Source organism: Trichoplusia ni, unplaced genomic scaffold (assembly GCF_003590095.1).
Source record: "Trichoplusia ni isolate ovarian cell line Hi5 unplaced genomic scaffold, tn1 tig00004086, whole genome shotgun sequence".
Lineage (NCBI taxonomy): Eukaryota > Metazoa > Arthropoda > Insecta > Lepidoptera > Noctuidae > Trichoplusia > Trichoplusia ni.
Window position 1 is genome coordinate 1 of NW_020800509.1, and position 21,793 is coordinate 21,793.

The 21,793-nt window shown below is 37.9% G+C and overlaps 1 protein-coding gene across 1 annotated transcript; it reads right to left on the minus strand.

The window, feature by feature from the left end:
- Window positions 1-218: 218 nt before the first annotated feature.
- Window positions 219-7,212, minus strand: LOC113508198. Its single transcript, XM_026891155.1, has 8 exons — window positions 6,278-7,212; window positions 5,826-6,025; window positions 5,338-5,546; window positions 4,836-5,001; window positions 1,773-1,923; window positions 1,321-1,520; window positions 834-1,042; window positions 219-497 (listed from the first exon to the last, which is right to left on the minus strand). Exons 1-8 carry the CDS (start codon window positions 6,453-6,455, stop codon window positions 284-286), a joined length of 1,527 nt encoding a protein of 508 aa, XP_026746956.1. The 5' UTR covers window positions 6,456-7,212; the 3' UTR covers window positions 219-283.
- Between the last annotated feature and the right edge of the window lie 14,581 nt (window positions 7,213-21,793).

The following is a 21,793-nucleotide window of genomic DNA, read 5'->3' on the forward strand; positions in this document are numbered from 1 at the left end:
CCGCAGACGATTTTGAATTAATCGTTACAATAAACTGAAGGATTAAATCAAAATCGTCTCCGGGATAGGGATTGTCTTATCTTGATCTCGGTGTCTTCAAATCTTGAGATTTATCCATCGACATATGTTTTTTTTTTTATAATATTTAAAAAGTTTTTATATTTAAAATATGTCAAGAAGTAGAGTTACATTTTGTCCTTTTTTTAAGTGCTTTTCATTTTTTTTTTACCTTTTGTATGGTAATTTATGACAAAAAATGTTTGCACTCAAACGTTATCATTCCCTATTTTATCCATCCACAGGTTGTAGTTGTTATGTGGGCGGTACTTACGGTGGGCGGGCAGGCGACAGTGAGCAGCCTCGCGTGGTGCTGGTGGTGGGCGGGCACTGCGCGGTAGCGGGTGCCGTTACCAGCGCCACGACGCTGCAGCACGCGCCAGAGGTAAGCTTCACGTACAAGACCGGTACGTTCCGCTGGCATCACCATTTCTTCGTTCCTAGGAAAAGGTAAGTTAAAAGGTCAATTAACGAATTATTCATAATATATAGCATTGTGTTAAAATTAAAATATTTGTACTCCTACTAGTTTCATAGGTATCATTTACTTATGATTCATGAAGGATTTCAATAATTGCAATTCAACCTGTGTGAACCACAAAACCATAACAACGAAATTTAACATTTCGGGCTATGACTAACTGAGACCTTTTTCCAGGATAATAGCAAAACCATCTCGAATATAATTTTATTTTACTACACAAGACTTAACCCATCTTCTAAGCCGGATCAAATTCATTTATTAATCAAATTTCAGTCAAATAGAAACAACCCACTTGATAGAATGGAATATAGCTTCAAGCATGATTTGATCGAAATCCTCAGATCCATTCAGCCCCCTGAGGTTCTTGACAAAGTCCTCGACGGTCATGGGCACGTTGAGTTTCTTGGCGTTGTGGTTGTGCTGGTCCATGTTCAGCATGATCACGGAGTAGACCAGCCGGAAGGCCGCGTCAGTATTCGCGGATGGGTCTCCGTTCGTGCTCTGTATGAGACACAACGAATGTTATATGAAATACTGTGCTTTTGATAAGAAACTATCTGATGTGGGGGCGAGAACTACTTCAAGAATCAATCTCGTATGTTTTTTTTTATTTTTTATTATGAGCTAAATGTCTACATACCGCATAGACCCATAGTTAAATAAAATCGTAGGAGTACTACCGCATAGCATTTCAATTGACAAAAGAATGAAATGAGCAAAAGAGAGATAATATGTCATTTGGTGAAAAATCGCAAAGCAAGAAAATGAATATTACTGACATGCCACCGTTCAGCGAATCGTTCCATAACGAGGAAGTTGAGTGGTGCTTCTCCGGGCAGTCTGAATGTCTCCAGATACAGTCGCAGAGCCTGGTCGATCCTCAAGCCGGCGTAGTCGAAGATGTCGGCGAAGGCGCCCAGGACTGAGGGACCACCGTCCTCGTCTTCACCGCGAGACGAGCGCTTGCAGATATATTCACCTGGTACAACGAGATAGCGACAAATAAGTCCATGTCGTATTTACGAGAAACTTTCTGGGCAAAACTAAAATCGAATCCATACATGTAGAAATAAATATAAACCTTTTTATTTCTTAAGTCTATGAATGGGTAGGTGGAACTTACTACAAATATTAAGTGGTCAATTAATGAAATCGTTTTTTATTGAAACATTACAAAAAAAACATTGAACTTTAAGCAAAGAAACTAGGCAATTTAGGCAATGAAACTCACGAATCATTTTCTTGTCCAAATCCGGGTTTTCTCTGAGGAAGATGGCGACTTCGTGCGGGTCTAGCGGCGTGGTCAGCACTCCATGCTCCTGCAGGAACTCGATGCCGCGCTCTGGCTTCTGGTTGAACATCTCCGTGGCTTGGGTCACCCACTGCATGTTAAGAACAAGGATCGACATCAGTACAACACGTCATATAAGTAGTTAGATAAGCGCAAGCTTTGATTGATTGATAAGTTGATTCTCAAATAATAACAATCTAAAAAGGGTTAGAGCACAAATAACATGGACTTAAAAAATATGGCAAAAATACAAAACACACAAACAAATAACACAGACACATAAAGTTAAAATTCAACGACGACGGAAACGACCACTGAAAAGTTACACATTTAAAATACAAAAAAACGAAAATCACGTAAACATTGATTTGAGTTATCTGCATCTATTGTGAATCTTCTAGAAGACAACCTCAAGCGCTCCGGACGTATTATTGAAGTTAGCAACCCATACGCACTGAAAATGTTATCTTCAATAAAACGCCTGGAGACCTAAAGATAGCAGTCTTCGGTTCTTCACGGGGAAGAAGTTTCTTCAGCAAAGTATAAAAATCTTCTCCTTGAGGAATATAATACCTTCAGCGCCCCGGGCGTATTATTCAAGTTAACATTTAGGTGACTCGGAAATATTAGTTTCAATAAGACGCCCGAAGAACTCAAGTCATTAGATCTTCATGGCGACACGGTTATTCTTTCCTGATGAACAAAATGAGGCGGACATTATATTACATTACCACATTAAACGCAAGTAAAAAAAAATAAGTGTTAAACAAAAGTGTTTCAAAAAACGACAACATTCAAATACCAAGTACACCTGTACTACAAACAAAAGTCATTATTCTACTTGTTTTTTTTTTTTTCGTTTGGTTGTTCCTGCTAGGCAGTATTTGAATACTGTTTCAATGGGAAACTAGAGAACAACTACAAGTGTTATTAAGCGAGAATAAGCAGTAAGACTTGTTGAGCTGTTGTAATTCTTCGGTCAGAAAGGCTTTAACGCCCCGGACGTATTATTGAAGTTAGCATCGAAAGCGCACGAAAATGTTAGCTTCAACAAGACGCCCGGAGAACTAAAGACAGAGTAGTATTCACGATGCTTCCGATCCTGTATCCAATTCTTATCTGACTGGAACCTTTATAGCTTGTTATTCTTCTAGAAGTAACCTTCAGCACCCCGGACGTATTATTGAAGTTAGCAACCAAGACACACTGAAAATGTTAGCTTCAATAAGACGCCCGGAGAACTAAAGATAGCAGTCTTCAATAGTTCATGTTCTTGATAGTCTGCGAATTTATTTACATTTTTCTGAAAACATACAATACTATTAGTAATACACTACCTTAGGTAAGAGCCGTCCAATATAAAGTGTCTTGACAATCTCCAGCAGATGGCGCCGCGAGTCGCGCACGCAGTCCGCGTGTCGCACCGCCGCTGCGCATGCGCGGCGTAGAGCAAACTGCGCCTTGCTGGACTGGCCCAGTGCTACTCCTACAAATAAAATTATATACAAAAAGTAATATAATAATCGCTTAGAAATACCGTGAGCTAAACCAATAACAAACATTAATTTACATGATACACGGACCATTCGAATGTCTGACTGACATTTGAGTATGTGATTTGAACGTCTATGAAACCTCCGGCGACACGCGGGTCCTTAATGACTTTAATTCGAGAGTTATATTTTAATTTTTTTATGAAACTTATGGTAGTCTTGCGATAAGGGAGGCGCAGCGTTCGAGTCCGTTCAGTGCCATCAAGGCTCCCGTCTCCCGAGACTTGTTGGTCTCCAACTCCTCGACGGTAGGTGGTGATGCGCGCTCGAAGGCTGCTGACAGTGCCGTCATCTGGGGTATCATTATCATTAGAATCAGTCTAAATCTAAAATTAATAAGTTTTGCTTGCTAAATTAATATTAGATATAGGTACGTTACTAAGGCACTACTCACAAATTCACAAAAGAAAAAGGAAATGCGGTTAATTAAATATATTAATTCAATAGATACAGTTATTTACACACAGAACAGCAAATACAAATCTTTATCGCCCCAGGGAAGACTGTTACAAAGTTTTTTGTGTCACAGTGAAGCCTAAACGACTTAATTCGAAAGTAATTCCGGAGTAAAGAAACTTACGAAAACATCAATATCAATAAAAACTAAAAACATTACACATTTTTTTTTTTAATAATAAACTTTAAGTTATGTAATAAGTCCAGCAAGACATTCTGGAACCATTCCATAACCTGTAGACCCAGAACGTACTAAAAAGAAAAATAACACAAGATGGCGCTAGTAATTTGATGAGGAAATATCGCAAGTCGTGAAGCAGATCCTTTAGCAAAAGCCGTTCAGTTGCAAGGTTTCAGATAAGTAACGCGAAGCGACATTTCTACAATCGTTAACGCCACTAAATCAAACTAAAACGAATTTAAGTGACATTTCCTCATAAACACAAATCAATAAAAAATGCAACTAACCGCGTTCAATACCGTTTTAGTTATCATACTGACCAATATTGAGATTGAGATACGTCAAACGCGTCCGAAAGCCCCGTTCAGACTAACACAAGGTTCATCAACCATTTATTAAAGAAATTAAACGAAATCGAGTTATGTGGTCTTCATATTCTTGCCGCTGTTTCTTGTGTGTCTATGTAGTAATAGTCCACCACGCCGCAGACGATTTTGAATTAATCGTTACAATAAACTGAAGGATTAAATCAAAATCGTCTCCGGGATAGGGATTGTCTTATCTTGATCTCGGTGTCTTCAAATCTTGAGATTTATCCATCGACATATGTTTTTTTTTTATAATATTAAAAAGTTTTTTATATTTTAAAATATGTCAAGAAGTAGAGTTACATTTTGTCCTTTTTTTAAGTGCTTTTCATTTTTTTTTTACCTTTTGTATGGTAATTTATGACAAAAAATGTTTGCACTCAAACGTTATCATTCCCTATTTTATCCATCCACAGGTTGTAGTTGTTATGTGGGCGGTACTTACGGTGGGCGGGCAGGCGACAGTGAGCAGCCTCGCGTGGTGCTGGTGGTGGGCGGGCACTGCGCGGTAGCGGGTGCCGTTACCAGCGCCACGATGCTGCAGCACGCGCCAGAGGTAAGCTTCACGTACAAGACCGGTACGTTCCGCTGGCATCACCATTTCTTCGTTCCTAGGAAAAGGTAAGTTAAAAGGTCAATTAACGAATTATTCATAATATATAGCATTGTGTTAAAATTAAAATATTTGTACTCCTACTAGTTTCATAGGTATCATTTACTTATGATTCATGAAGGATTTCAATAATTGCAATTCAACCTGTGTGAACCACAAAACCATAACAACGAAATTTAACATTTCGGGCTATGACTAACTGAGACCCTTTTCCAGGATAATAGCAAAACCATCTCGAATATAATTTTATTTTACTACACAAGACTTAACCCATCTTCTAAGCCGGATCAAATTCATTTATTAATCAAATTTCAGTCAAATAGAAACAACCCACTTGATAGAATGGAATATAGCTTCAAGCATGATTTGATCGAAATCCTCAGATCCATTCAGCCCCCTGAGGTTCTTGACAAAGTCCTCGACGGTCATGGGCACGTTGAGTTTCTTGGCGTTGTGGTTGTGCTGGTCCATGTTCAGCATGATCACGGAGTAGACCAGCCGGAAGGCCGCGTCAGTATTCGCGGATGGGTCTCCGTTCGTGCTCTGTATGAGACACAACGAATGTTATATGAAAATACTGTGCTTTTGATAAGAAACTATCTGATGTGGGGGCGAGAACTACTTCAAGAATCAATCTCGTATGTTTTTTTTTATTTTTTATTATGAGCTAAATGTCTACATACCGCATAGACCCATAGTTAAATAAAATCGTAGGAGTACTACCGCATAGCATTTCAATTGACAAAAGAATGAAATGAGCAAAAGAGAGATAATATGTCATTTGGTGAAAAATCGCAAAGCAAGAAAATGAATATTACTGACATGCCACCGTTCAGCGAATCGTTCCATAACGAGGAAGTTGAGTGGTGCTTCTCCGGGCAGTCTGAATGTCTCCAGATACAGTCGCAGAGCCTGGTCGATCCTCAAGCCGGCGTAGTCGAAGATGTCGGCGAAGGCGCCCAGGACTGAGGGACCACCGTCCTCGTCTTCACCGCGAGACGAGCGCTTGCAGATATATTCACCTGGTACAACGAGATAGCGACAAATAAGTCCATGTCGTATTTACGAGAAACTTTCTGGGCAAAACTAAAATCGAATCCATACATGTAGAAATAAATATAAACCTTTTTATTTCTTAAGTCTATGAATGGGTAGGTGGAACTTACTACAAATATTAAGTGGTCAATTAATGAAATCGTTTTTTATTGAAACATTACAAAAAAAACATTGAACTTTAAGCAAAGAAACTAGGCAATTTAGGCAATGAAACTCACGAATCATTTTCTTGTCCAAATCCGGGTTTTCTCTGAGGAAGATGGCGACTTCGTGCGGGTCTAGCGGCGTGGTCAGCACTCCATGCTCCTGCAGGAACTCGATGCCGCGCTCTGGCTTCTGGTTGAACATCTCCGTGCCTTGGGTCACCCACTGCATGTTAAGAACAAGGATCGACATCAGTACAACACGTCATATAAGTAGTTAGATAAGCGCAAGCTTTGATTGATTGATAAGTTGATTCTCAAATAATAACAATCTAAAAAGGGTTAGAGCACAAATAACATGGACTTAAAAATATGGCAAAAATACAAAACACACAAACAAATAACACAGACACATAAAAGTTAAAATTCAACGACGACGGAAACGACCACTGAAAAGTTATACATTTAAAATACAAAAAACGAAAATCACGTAAACATTGATTTGAGTTATCTGCATCTATTGTGAATCTTCTAGAAGACAACCTCAAGCGCTCCGGACGTATTATTGAAGTTAGCAACCCATACGCACTGAAAATGTTATCTTCAATAAAACGCCTGGAGACCTAAAGATAGCAGTCTTCGGTTCTTCACGGGGAAGAAGTTTCTTCAGCAAAGTATAAAAATCTTCTCCTTGAGGAATATAATACCTTCAGCGCCCCGGGCGTATTATTCAAGTTAACATTTAGGTGACTCGGAAATATTAGTTTCAATAAGACGCCCGAAGAACTCAAGTCATTAGATCTTCATGGCGACACGGTTATTCTTTCCTGATGAACAAAATGAGGCGGACATTATATTACATTACCACATTAAACGCAAGTAAAAAAAATAAGTGTTAAACAAAAGTGTTTCAAAAAACGACAACATTCAAATACCAAGTACACCTGTACTACAAACAAAAGTCATTATTCTACTTGTTTTTTTTTTTTCGTTTGGTTGTTCCTGCTAGGCAGTATTTGAATACTAATTCAAAAGGAAACTAGAGAACAGCAACAAGTATAACACTTGTCGTTGTTCTCTAGTTTCCCATTGAAACAGTAAGCGAGAATAAGCCATAAAACTTCTCGAGCTGTTGTAATTCTTCGGGCAGAAAGGCTTTAACGCTCCGGACGTATTATTGAAGTTAGCAACCAAGACACACTTTAAATGTTAGCTTCAAGAAGACGCCTGGAGAACTAAAGACAAGTGCCTTCAATTCTTCACAGCGGCGGATCAGCTTCTCATGAGAACATAATCTTGGGAAAACATTACACATCAAAATTATCAAATTAGCCAACAAAGAAAGCCGTACAAACAAATACATCAAGATATTAATAAAGACAGCATGAATGTATTATTCTTCTTGAAGACCACCTTTAGCGCTAAAGCCGTATTATTGAAGTTAACATAATATTGTTATCTTCTTCTCCGTGCTCAGCAACTGTAAATAAAACCTGTATTAGATTCATTCTAAAATTACAATAATCTTTTCTGTATTGCTGAGTGTCCTGTTCGTCTTGTTCTTAGCTGACCTGGTGGATACACCTCCTCGGGTGTATCCACCAGGTCAGCTAAGAACATTCCGTAGGTTCGATTCCCACCCAAAAGCTAAATGTTCTTGTAATGACGATGAAACATGTATCGATTATGATAATGAACATTTATTATGTGTCTAAGTGTAATTTATGTATAATATGTGTGTATTTAAAATTCAAGTTTGTTTGTCAGTTGTTAACTCATAATTGGATAGTTTGAGACTAGATGGCGTTGTGTGAAAGTTACGGTATACTATATTATTGCTAAATGTATTAAATTGAGGAACGGATACGCGCTCTATACCTGCTGCGTAATCTATACTTTTATCTATACTAATATATAAAGCTGAAGAGTTTGTTTGTTTGAACGCGCTAATCTCAGGAACTACTGGTCCAAATTGAAAAGATCTTTTTGTGTTGAATAGACCATTCATCGAGGAAGGCTTTAGACTATAAACCAGTGATTCCCAAAGTGGTCCAGGTGGACCCCCAAGGGTCCACGGGAGTCTTGCTGGGGGTCTACGTAGGCGTAAATAAAAAATGGGGGTGCATAAGATGTTAATGGGGGTCCACGAAAATTTATCTGCTGTTGACAGTAAAGAGCAAAACTGTGCGACAAAGTGTGACAAAATGTATATTAGTATTATACTAGTTACTTGTCTCCGGAACTAGTACTAATATAGTACTAGTTCCGGAACACCTAAAACCTTTTTTGTTGTAGTTCTTAAGTATTTTGTTTACGTGAACAAGTCGGTAGATCACAACTGCTTGTATAGATAGGTAGCTTAGTAACTTACAGATATATTGATTGTCCTCTTTCACTTGAAGACAAACACAGCACGTTTTATTCAATTGCTTTTTCGCGAGAGAAGCACTGCTTCTCTAAAAAGGCTGAATAAGTAATATTTCAGAGCAATTAATTTTGTATTTTTTTCTTGCAAATAACTACAAATTTTATAAAATAGTAATTTCATAATCATTTTAAATTGATTTTGTTTTATCAAAACTATTCCATTTTGGAAAGAGCGAGCGGTTCGCGGGCGATGGGAAAAGGGCAAAGCTTGGGCTTCGATACCAGTACCAGATTTCACACCGTCGTACACCACACACTTCGTAGACAATTTTTATTTCTAAAATTAGTGGTACATTAGGTACTTTAAAATTGATACCGTTTTGTGAAAACGTCTGTATTTGTCTTAACGGTTTATTAGTTGTTTTTTACCTATTATAAGCCGTCATTCTATTTCCAGTAAAATAATATCATATGCTAACGACAGATAAACAACCATGGATCATAAATCTATATAAATTTAAAAAAGGCTACCAAACATATTGGCTGCAATCAGAAATATCCAAAAATATCCTGGACTGTGGGAAATAGCAAGGAAATTTTTAATAGCTTTTCCCTCGACAAACCTTGTCGAAAGAAGTTTTAGTTCCGTTACAGACCTCTTAAGAAAAAATGAGCAAATTAAGCATCACAGAGCCGGGGATATTTGCGGTTATTGCTCACAAAAATAAAGCCGAACATTGATTGTTAGCTGACACTCCATCAAATTCCTTCTCTTCTCCTTCCTCACTCTCCAAGTGCTTCCCATTAAAATAAATTATGACCTGAACCCATATTACCTTATTAATTTTTTCTTGTAAATCTATTCTTTTAATAAAAAAAGTATTATATAATGTACCATTTTTCGTTTTGATTTTACCTATCGGAATGTAGGGACAGAACTCAGAAGCGACATAATTTTTATTTTTTGGGAAGTTCAAGTATGTGGTAGAAATGTAGAAGCAGGGGGTCCACCGAAACCAGCAAAATTTGAAAGTGGTCCACGAGAAAAAAAAGTTTGGGAACTACTGCTATAAACCATCACGCTGCGACTAATAGGAGCGATACAATGGAAAATGTAAAAAAAAACAGGGCAGATATAAATCATAACTTATATCTACTACCCACGGGGACGAAGTCGCGGGCAACAGCTAGTACAGGATAAAGTTACACAAGATCTTATAAACTCTTTCACTAATCTTTTACTCCGGAAAACTTTAAGTAGAGCATTCAAAGTTTTCCGGAGTGAAAGTTACATCAAAAAGTAGAAAACATGAAATAAATTTATGACATTTGTATTAAAAAAATCATAGAAAAAAATGACACAATCATGCATGAAATTTGCTTTATTCCTTTGAAAAAGATTATCAAGATAATTGACACACAAATTGAAAACTTAATTAAATCACATATATAAGATATGATGACGAAAAATACAATTTAGGATCTTCCAAGGAATGACGAAATACTCGACGTCTTAAGTACCAGACCTGAAATCTCCGATACAGGCAGAGTGCTGTAGAGAGCGATTGGGCCTTGCGAATAATACTCATCTGATCGCTGTTTGCCTGTCCTCTATACAACTTTAATGCAGTCATAGAAAATTTGGCGTTGTATCAAAAAAATCCTTTTCTTCACTCATCCTTGTAACTACAAGGATGAGTGAAGGAGAGTTATAAGGATGAGTGGTAAATAGTCTGGAATGGGTAACATGACTGATGACTTGATGACAAAATTTTCAACCCTACATAACACTATCAAAGTTTACTTTAGCTAAAGCGTGGTTTTATGAGAATCTTATTGGCGAAACCACTCGACCTCACATAACGAAAAGTGTGAAATTGTGATTTGTACAATAAGAGGTTGGAGTTCTGAACCTAGCATAGACAGATACCAATGTGACATTAATATTGACATTATAATTCTATGTAAACTTAGTTCATTCGTTTCAACTGACGTGAGTAAACCGTTACTAAATAAACAATTATAATCCAGCTCAGGAAAAATGTTAAAATAACTTTTTTTTTTTTTTTTTTTTTTATCACTGATCCGTAATAATGACCAAGCGGATGTGCCTGGAAGTTACGACTAGATATTCCATTTATGGACTAGCAGAACTGACAAAGCAGAATGTTTGTGTAAGGAACTGATTCTTTTAACAACCGCAATTCACTCAAACCCCTCCTACCAAAAACTATGAAAGGAACGAATAAAACAAAGACTTTTCAAATTTCAAATTCAGGTGTTCTTCCAGGAGTCGATGCCTGTAGATGACCAGAGCTCCACCCCTCACAGGACATGACTCCTGAGATCAAAGACAAGTTACGTCCTGTGTGGGATGAGGACCTGGTATCTTTATGCTGTCTTGATCTACAATTCTTTGATGCAGGTTAATCCTGCATCCTGCTTCCCGTGCGATTTTCACTGTCTTGGCAAATACTAGGGTTAACCTTGAAACCGATTTTGATTGAATTTTTTTTAGAGAATGTTGAAACTCCAAATCTAAATGATTCTTTGCTTTTAAACAGTTCTGGTGTAAATGCAAAATAAGCCACATGCGAAAACAACAGTTAAAATATTTAAACCAATTTCAATGAACAATACACCGTGATTTTTTAGTCGTCTTACAAAAGCAGCTCAGTTCATGTATCCAATGACTAGAACAAGTTCATGATAAAAAAAAATAGGTATTTATGAGATTTGAATAAATTTAAAATGCAATTTTTATTCAATATTATGATACAATTCGTAGTTTTTTAGAAACACAGCTCTGTTGCGAGCGCGGTCCGAGCCTTGTAACAATGGTGAGGGGCGCGGGCGGCGTTTTTATCATTTTTAAGAGTATATTTCTGATTTCTCTTGTTTAATTTTTCTTCGTACTTATTATCTTAGTTGATGATAAAAAAAAAAATCGCGCCTAGGGGTAATTTACGTCGGATACATGAACTGGGCAGCTTTTGTAAGACGACTAAAAAATCACCGTGTATAAACTCTACAAAAGGAAATTTTTTAATTATCTTTCCAAACATACTTGCGATATAGTAAATAAACGTTACAAACATGTAACTGTTAATTATTAAGATAAGTTAAATTACAACGTCCTCCGGTAAAGCAGTCAAGGTCAATAACCACTAGACCCGCAGGTCTTTGAAATCGATGTCATAATGCGCGCTGCGAGACTTTGGAATTTTGTTCCTCACACTATTCGTGTAATCCCATCGTTGGATGTTTTCAAGAGACGAATTAAGGAATATTCCCTATCAACATGACCTGTATTTACTTATGCATGTATATATGCATTTATTTATTATAGGTATATATTTTTATATTTTATGTATGTATTTATTATGTCTATGAAACTTTAGTGTAGTTTTAAATTAGTATAATCATATTATTTTTATTATTATTTCTTTCTTCTTCAAATACTGTTGTGCTGTTTTGATTTCCTTCTACATCAAATCTCTCTATCACTCTAAGGTTTGCTGTAAGAGAACCCAACTCAGGGTTAAGCTCGCCTTTGTACATGAACTTTCCAAGAACATATTGTCCAAGTGTGTGTATTTATGTGCAATAAAGTAAAAAATAAATAAATGTATACCACAACTTTCTCACATTACGCAAATTAAGCAATAGTTTTGTGGAATAAGCGTATGTGTTTTGTAATATTAATGATATGTAATTGATCATCCATTCTGGTCACAGCGCACACTTGAGTATAGTGTGTGTTTGGCTTTATTTGGTTTTATAGTGGACCTGTAGTAATACACTTATCTGACTTGGTGACCAACGCTATTCGATACACCTATGACTCTTTAATATTAGTCTAATATTCAAATAATTGAACTAGTGATGTGCACCAGCACTGTATTGTAGTTTAATAGATTACTGGGTAATTATTTGCAATGAATTCCGGACTAACGTAATCTACAAAAAAAAACAATAGTCTGAAATTGATTTAAAAAAAAACGCTTGTCGAACTACCAAAATGCAGTTGTTAAATGAGCTAAAAAAAGTCACAAAATAAAAACATAAACAAAGGAACTTACACTCAACAGATTTCAGCAGCGCGGATCTTTAGCCAGGTATAACAGGGATGGGTACTTCGCCAGCTAGTCGGTAGACACCTCTAGTGCTGTGCCCACTAGAGACAGACCTATGTGCACCATACCAGACGTGTTCTGGCTGTGGATCCAGTGGATTGCACATGCGAGATCAGGAACCTGGTAAACAGAAATACTGATTTTAGACCATGTTCAAAAGTTGCTCAACTTGGAGGATGATGATCCCTATTTCAAGCAGTGTACCTTGATAGGCTGAGTTGATTGATTGAAGTGTGAAAATGTGGACTGGCCTGTTAGAGAGGTTGTTAATGACAGATAAACCGGAGATTGTAGGTTTCTTTTGTTTTAATGTCTTTAAATAATATAAGTATAGTAATAGTACAGGCTCCTCTTAGTTTGGGACGAAAAGGCCGTATTTCTGTAGAAATTTTATATTAAGTTATTGAAGATCGACCAAAACATTTGCTTATTAGCCACGTTTTTATACACTCATTTTCTTGTTTGTTTCTTTGTAGTTCCGATTGAATTTTGTAATTCAATATTGAGGCACTTCCCGATAAGCTAGCAGGCTAAAATTTTCAGGGTAGCTTCAAACCGGATGACAATGCCATTTACAACTATAAAAACGGCTGGACCGATTTCAATAAAATTTGAATGGGTATTAACAATATTTAAAAACGTGGGTATTTAGATTTAATAATTATTACTTTATTATTATTATTACTTTACTTTATTGCACATAAATACACACACTTGGACAATATGTTCTTGGAAAGTTCATGTACAAAGGCGAGCTTAACCCAGAGTTGGGTTCTCTTACAGCAAACCTTAGAGTGATAGAGAGATTTGATAAAGAAGGAAATCAAAACAGCGCAACAGTATTTCAAGAAGAAAAAAAAGAAAAAATGTAATAATTATGATTAATTATACTAATTTAAAACTACACTAAAATTTCATAGACATAATAAATACATACATACAATGTAAAGATATATACCTATAATAAATAAATACATATATACATACATAAGTAAATACAGGTCATGTTGAAAGGAAATATTCCTTGATTCGTCTCTTGAAAACATCCAACGATGGGCTTTCACGAATAGTGTGAGGCACAGAGTTCCAAAGCCTCACAGCGCGCACGGTGAACGATCTATCATAACGACTCGAAGTATGAGGAGGGACACGCAAGAGAAGAGAAGAAGAAGAACGACAAGGTTTGCCTCTGGGGACTAGGAATTCGAAACGTTCCCGAAGGTAGGTTGGAGAGAGGGGATTGTAAAGAAGAGAGAAGAGAAAAGTGAGAATGTGAGAATCTCGACGCTTTCGAATAGGCAACCACCCCAATCGGCTCCGAAATTCCGATACGTGATCGAATTTCCGGAGGCCGAAAATGAAGCGGATGCACAAATTCTGCAGACGTTCGAGTTTATCAAGAAGTTCCTCAGTCGCATCAAGGAAGCAAACATCGGCGTAGTCCAATAAGGGAAGAAGAAGTGACTTAGCAAGAGTAATTTTAGTTTGAAACGGCAGGAACTTTTGGAGACGTTTAAGAGAATGAAATGAGCTAAACACTCTCCTGCTTACTTCCGCAACATGTTTGCCCTACGATAAGTTACAGTCCATCAGGACACCCAGATTTTTTACGTGTGACGAGTATGCTATGGTGACGTTATCAAATAAAACTGGGGGAGGAGACTGTTGGTTAATTAAATTTATGAAATAATTGCCACCAATAATGAGAGCTTGTGATTTCAGTGGATTGACTAGTAGTCCAAAACTTTTAGCCCATTGATTTATGGTGTCAAGGTCATTATTAATGGCATCAGTTGCACTGCGAATATCTTCACGTTTGAAGTGTTTGTAAATCTGCAAGTCGTCTGCATAAAGATGGTAGTGTGAAGTTAGAGATTTAGTGATAGTGTTAATAAAAATGGAGAAGAGTAAAGGAGAGAGAACACCACCCTGAGGAACACCCGCAGCAAGGTCACACCAATCAGAGGAGCTCTCATCACAGTGGACCGACTGTGAGCGACCTCGAAGATAAGAATTAAACCATGCAGTTACAGAAGGAGCCATATTAAGTGAGGATAGAATACCTAAGAGGATGTCAAAATCAACCGAGTTAAAAGCACTGCTAAAGTCCAGCAATACCAATATTGTTAAGTGCCTGTTCTCCATAGCCAGTCTTACGTCGTCGGTTATTTTGACCAGCGCCGAAACCGTGCTATGCCCAGGACGGAAACCCGACTGGTACGGACTCAGCAGGCCATTAGAGGAGAGATAATATGACAGTTGATTGTTGACAACACTCTCAAGAACTTTGGATAATATTGGCAGGATGGATATTGGACGGAACTGGGTGACTAAGGATGGATTGGATACTTTAGGTAGAGGCAACACATAAGCTCTCTTCCAGGTTGAGGGAAAGGAGCTAGTAAAAAGGGAACAGTTGACTAGGTGTAAAATTACAGGAGTGAGCACATTAAGGATGGGAAGGAGCATGTGGAGATGAAGTCCGTCATTACCCACAGCCTTTGAAGAAATGCCCAATATAGCACGTTTGATGTCTCCTTCTGTAGCCGGGTGGAAAGAGAAGGAAGTGCAGTTTGGCAAAGAAAGATTAGAGAGATAATTGAGAGTAGAAGATTTAACTTCATCATCCAGCGTTAGTGGTGACTTGGAAAAGTGAACATTAATTGTGTTCAGGTCCAAATCGACAGCGCTATCATTAGCAACTTTACCGATACCGAATGATTTGAGAAATTGCCATACTTGTCGCGTGTTGAAAGTTTCAATAGAATTGTGAATGTGGCGTCTTTTTGCATCCCTACACAGACGACTGCAGCGATTCCGAAGCTTTTTGTATAACGACCAGTTCTCCTCCGTAGGATTCTTTCTATAGCGTCGCTTTGCTTTGTCCCTTTTAGACATCATTTGTTTTATGTCATCCGACAACCAAGGAGCTGGAAGGTGTTTCACTCTAACCTTTTTGAGAGGAGCATGTTCATCGTAGAGTTTTAACACCAATCCATTAAATTCGGACACCATGGAATCAACATCATTGCAGTCATAAACAGGAGACCAGTCAATTTCAGCCGCATCCCCCCTCAAACGTTCCAAATCAATGTTCTTAAAGCTGCGAAGGAAAATAAATTTAGATTTACGCTTAGGGGGACGGATCCTATAAGAAATGAACAAAAGGTCGTGATAAGAGAAGGAGGCAGAGAGTTGTCCATGAGTGGCTACTTTGCTAGGATCGGACACAATTATGAGGTCAAGAAGTGAGGGATTACTGTGAGGAGCATGATGAGTAGCGTTAAGCTGTAGAATGTGCATGTTGACAGAAGAGACAAGGGATCGAAGTTTACGGCTGCGCACATCATCCTTGATCAAGCAGGTGTTGAAGTCCCCAAGAATAATAGAGTGTTCATAGAGAGGAGTAAAACTTTCTAGTTTCGACTCAAAAGATGAGAAATAATCAAAAGTACAGGAAGGATTATAATAAACACCTAAAAGTAACCTTGTATTATTAAATTGAACTTCAAGAAAAAGGTGCTCAGCAAATTTGGAGTAATCACTCGGGGACTTGTCGATAACTTTGTAACTGAGATCTCCACGAAGGTAAATGGCGACCCCTCCGCCTCCCTTGCCAGTTCTGTCATTACGCACAAGCTTGTAGCCGGGTAAGGAGTATTGCGTGGAAGGAAGTGCAGGTTTAAGAAATGATTCGGAAACAAGGATAGCATGTACAAGGTTGGAGTCAAAAGTAGACAGAAGGTCAGCATGATGAGCAGGGATACTTTGAGCGTTTATGTGGACCGAATTGAAGAATTTGCTGAAAGAGGAAAAGGTAGTCAACAACTGGTCACGTAGCAACACCGAGTCATCACAGAACGCGCTAGTGAAACTCTTATCAGATGCAGAAGAAGACGAACAAGAAACAAAACTGTCATCAAACAGGTTATCTTCCATGACAGAAATAAGTAAAAAAATCAATTATATATAAATTACTTAAAATAAATAAATAATAATATACAAATAAATAAAGGGGGATTTCAATAACAGATAACTGTTACTAAGCATCCTCGATGCACTCGCCAGTTTTTACAATGATTAAGTCTCAAAAGACTCGTATCCACAGAAACAATATTTTCGAACGAATTAAATAGCATCATTACAATAGATTATTGAATGTAATCTGTGGTAGCTATGGTCTTTACGTCAATATGTCAAACAATAAATATTTCATAACACCGACAATAAAATTAATACTAATTACTAATGGAAATGGAAAATCATTTAGCTTGCTTACGCGGCCTCTTCCCAGTAGGAGACTTGTTATTCGGTGACCGTGAGTCCGAAGGGGCCTCACTTGACGTAGCAGTGGGAGTAGGAAATTGCTTTCTAAGTTCCTGCAGTTCAGCGGAGCACTCTATTTTCCGACGAGACCTGTCTGGCAGTAGGATCACAATCTTGCCTTCAGAAGTCCAGCACTCTTTGACTCCAAAGTGTTTGCGGGCGGCTAGAAATACCTCGTGCCTGGGCTTCGTCAGGAACTCCGAAAACACCAAGCCACAGCCTTTCAAGAGCGTTTTGTTTTTCCAAACCTCGCTGCGCAGACTATGGTTCTGGAATCGGATAAGCAAAGGACGAGGCTTACTTGAGTCAACTCCCAGGCGGTGACAAGAAGTTATGTCCTCTCTTGAGATATTCAACTTCAACTTCTCTTGTAAAGTTGCAACAGCCCGGGATGTGAAGTCTTCACCCTTCTGCTCGGGGAGGCCATGAAGAAGAAGCACCTGTCTGCGTGAGGCCATCTCATGGCGGTCCAAACCAACGGTCAGCAACTCCACCTGTGTCTTCAGGGCGCTCATCGTCTTCCACATTAGACACTTAAACTCCATGAAGTCCCGTGATAAGCTGGCAATTGTCCTGTGGGGGGCCTCATTGCTACTGGCATTCTTGAGCTCCTCTTCATAGGTGTTCATCCGGGATGTGAAAGTGGCTGACAGTTCCTCCATACAGTTGGACAACTTAGTGTACAGGTCCATAGTAACTTGAGAGTGTAAGTGCCTTGAATATTATCAAAACGAGTGCATCCGAGGATAATGTTTTAATTCAGTGCATAGCACTATTAAATTAGTTTTGTAAATAATTTTAAAAATTTAATTAAATGAGAGCCCAAAAACTTGTTGCGTACGCTTTGACTACCCTCAAAAAAAAAAAAAAATTATCTTTACTTCTATCTATATCTATACTAATATATAAAGCTGAAGAGTTTGTTTGTTTGTTTGTTTGAACGCGCTAATCTCAGGAACTACTGGTCCAAATTGAAAAATTATTTTTGTGTTGAATAGACCATTCATCGAGGAAGGCTTTAGGCTATAAACCATCACGCTGCGACTAATAGGAGCAAAGATACAATGGAAAATGTGGAAAAAAACAGGGCAGGTATAAATCACAACTTATATCTTCTACCCACGGGGACGAAGTCGCGGGCAACAACTAGTTTCTTAATAAAACGACTAAGGAATTGAATTCTTATGTCGTGTGGCACACTCTCAGAACAGGCTTTACAACATAAATACTGCACTCCGCGAGGATCGAAACTCCGACGCGTCGTGGGCTTGGCGTGATGGCCATCAGGCTATCCGGTTCACGTCTTCGTATGCTGTGAGGTATACGCTGCTATCCATACTTCCGTACTTCTATACTAATATTATAAATGCGAAAGTATCTGTATCTGTCTGTCTGTCTCGCTTTCACGCCAAAACTACTGAACCGATTGCAATGAAATTTGGTACATAGACTGTCTAGAGCCTGAGGAAGGACAAAAGCTACTTTTCAACTGTAAAAGGGTTGTACTTAGTAAGGTCCAAAAGTTTCCGGCCTACCCGCATTGGATTAATCAAAGATATCAAACTAGCTTGACATTGAATAACTAAACTTTTATCGACATACCCACAATTAAAAGTATAAGTATATCATTATAGTATATTGCAGTATATTATATATATATAGATATTTCATTTATATGCAAAGAAAGTCGACGGAAAATTCGAAATGGATAGGATTGAGCATCTAGCCGTGATTAATTTTTGACTAAAGAGGGAAAAACGCCGGCCGAAATCAAACGACGTTTGGATGCTGTATACGGCCAATCCTCCCCGTTATATTCCACCATTAAAGAATGGGCGAAACAGTTTCGTTTAGGAAGACAATCAATTGAAGATGAAGCCCACCCAGGACGCCTGTCCGAGGCCATTACTGATGAAAACATTCAATTTGTCGAAGAGGCAGTACTGAAAGACAGGCGGTTGAAGACAAAAGAATTAGCAGCTATGACGGGGCTTTGGAAAACAACTGTGCTTCGAATCCTACATGAGCATTTGGGTATGAATAAGGTCTGTGCAAGATGGGTCCCAATACTTATTTCCGCTGTTCAGAAGCAAGAACGTGTAAGTGCTGTGCTCAATTTTTATCCCTGTGTGAAGGCCGACAGAAAAATGTTTTGGATTCAATTGTAACAGGAGATGAAACTATGGTTCTTTATCATGATCCGTTGTCTAAAAAGGAATCGATGGAGTGGTGTCGTCCCAGCCCACAGCGGCCACAATATTTTGGGATTCCGAAAGAATTTTACTGTCGGATTTTAAAAAACGCAACACAGTGGTTTCTTAGGTTTACGCGAATGTTAGAGATTGAAATGAAACTACTTTTACGGATTTTATCGCGGTTTAATTTTAGATTTTAGTTCGCGACGTTTCGACACCTTTGCAGGTATCATGGTCGTGGGCAGACCATGATACCTGCAAAGTAGTAAAAATAGTTTCATTTCAAACGCAACACAACTGTGACGGGCGAGTACTACGCTTCCTTACTACATCAATTGCGAGATGCTATCAAAAAAGAACGTCGAGGGAAACTGTCGCGAGGAGTGTTGCTGCTTCATGACAAAGCGCCGGTCCAGACATCGGGTGTTTCCAAGGCTGCCATCAAAGAATGAGGTTTCACTGAGCTCGACCATCCACCCTATAGTCCCAACTTGGCCCCAAGCGATTATTATTTATTTTCAAAACTGAAATCCGACTTGCGAGGAAAAAGTTAGAAAAAAGTTTAACACGGATGAAGATGTGAAGCCCGCGGTTTTGGCACATTTTGAAGATAAAACTTCCGACAATTTTTTTAAAGGAATTGAAATGTTAATAAAGCGATGCGAAAAGTGTATTGAAATTAAGGGGGACTATGTTGAAAAATAATAAAAATTGTTTGAGATTTATCCTTCATTTTATAGTTCAGGCCGGAAACTTTTGGACCTTACTACGTAAAAGGGCGTAATGGTTCGATATGTAGCGGTTTTAGCGAGTAATAAACAAAAATTGTAACCATAGCAACTGTCAGAATGCCGTTGTTATTGTCATTACATTTCGAAGTTACAACTAAAATAATTTGTGGAGTAGATTATTATCTATATGAATAATTTTGATCAAAACCTTATATGAATAACAAAACGTAAAAAAATATTAATTGTGAGTCGACAAAATATATCCGCAACATTCAGGTTATGGATTAATTTCGTTAAATTCCAATGGTATTGACAAACAAACCGCTATCGCCATCTTTACTGTTGACTTATCTCAAAAATATAGGTCAAATGTCATTTTGTTACGCATAGTGATTTATTTCTCGCAAAAATTCGGTTGATGTAGATATACATACTCTTTTTGTAATTGCAGCATGTCGTTGCTTTGATAACTTTAGTACCATTTGAAGTTTTATTGACAGGTCTGCTGGAGGTCATGAGAACATGTCTGTTGTATTCATTGATTAAAACAAGGTGTAGACTAGGTATTCGTCAACTTCATTCATAAATAGAAATATATCTTCTCATAAACGATTGATATTACAAATAGGTAGAATGTTTTCTTCTTGCTCTATTGGGTTTTAGTAATTTTTCGTTAATAAATTGAAAGCGGGGTCGTGGATACCTAGGTACGGTTATGTGGCGAAAATTTGGAGAGGACTTTATTATATCTTGCGGTTGATGGCGATAGATTTGTTGAGTTGTTTGATTGACTTTGGCGTATGCCGTGCATTTTTCCATACTAATCCATACTTCTAAATATAATAAACTCAAAGGTGAATGACTGACATAGTGATGCAACAACGCACAGCCGAAACCACTGGACGGATCGGACTCAAATTTGGCATGCAGGTAGATGTTATGTTGTAGGCATCCGCTAAGAAAGGATTTTGGTAAAATCCACCCCTAAAGGGATAAAATAGGGGATGAAATTTTGTGTAAATCTTCATAGATTTTTGACTGATTGAACTAAAATTAATAATTAAAGGTTGGAGGTATTTAATTCATCCGATTAAATCGCCGCCCCCACCGAATAATATCGTAATCGGAAGATCGAAATTTTATAGGAAAAATAAAATACAGTTTGTAGCTCATTTTACCAGGTATACATAGTAACAATATTTATATACTAAAAGACGGCTGTTTTTCTTCTTCTACAATGTAATAACAATAATAAAAAATGTGTTTATCCTAGATTGAAGTTAAAGCCGACAATTAATAGAATCTTCATTCGTAAAGCTATAGTACGATTTTATTCGAGTAAATTATCGAAAGTGACCTCCACAGTAATATTTAAATGCAATCTTATTCACTGTTTAACAGTAATGTTAACTAAGGCCCGGTTTCACCAACATAGTATAAGTCTTAGTACAAGAATAAATCGTTAATTAGTCCCGAGTATATCCATTTTACGTTTCACCAACTTTTAAGCTAAGGATAAAACCTCTATACTAGAATAAAGTCATATACCGCCGATTTCGGCCAAGTAAGCTGCTATTCTTTGGTTAGTGGTGTCACTGTCAACTGTCAAGTCAGTTCCATAGCATTTAAAAAATGGCGCGCCGTTTGCATACATTAATAAATGAAACCGATAGCGAAGATGATGATTATTTTTGTCCCCGTCCACGGTGGTTTAAGGAAAGGGCTAATTATTTTGAAGAGTACGACGAATACGATTTTGGTAGCTTTTTTTAAACTTTCCCACTGGCCTTTCAAATTTTCGGCAGTACGGTGGGAAAGCGTTGTTTGCGAATTATA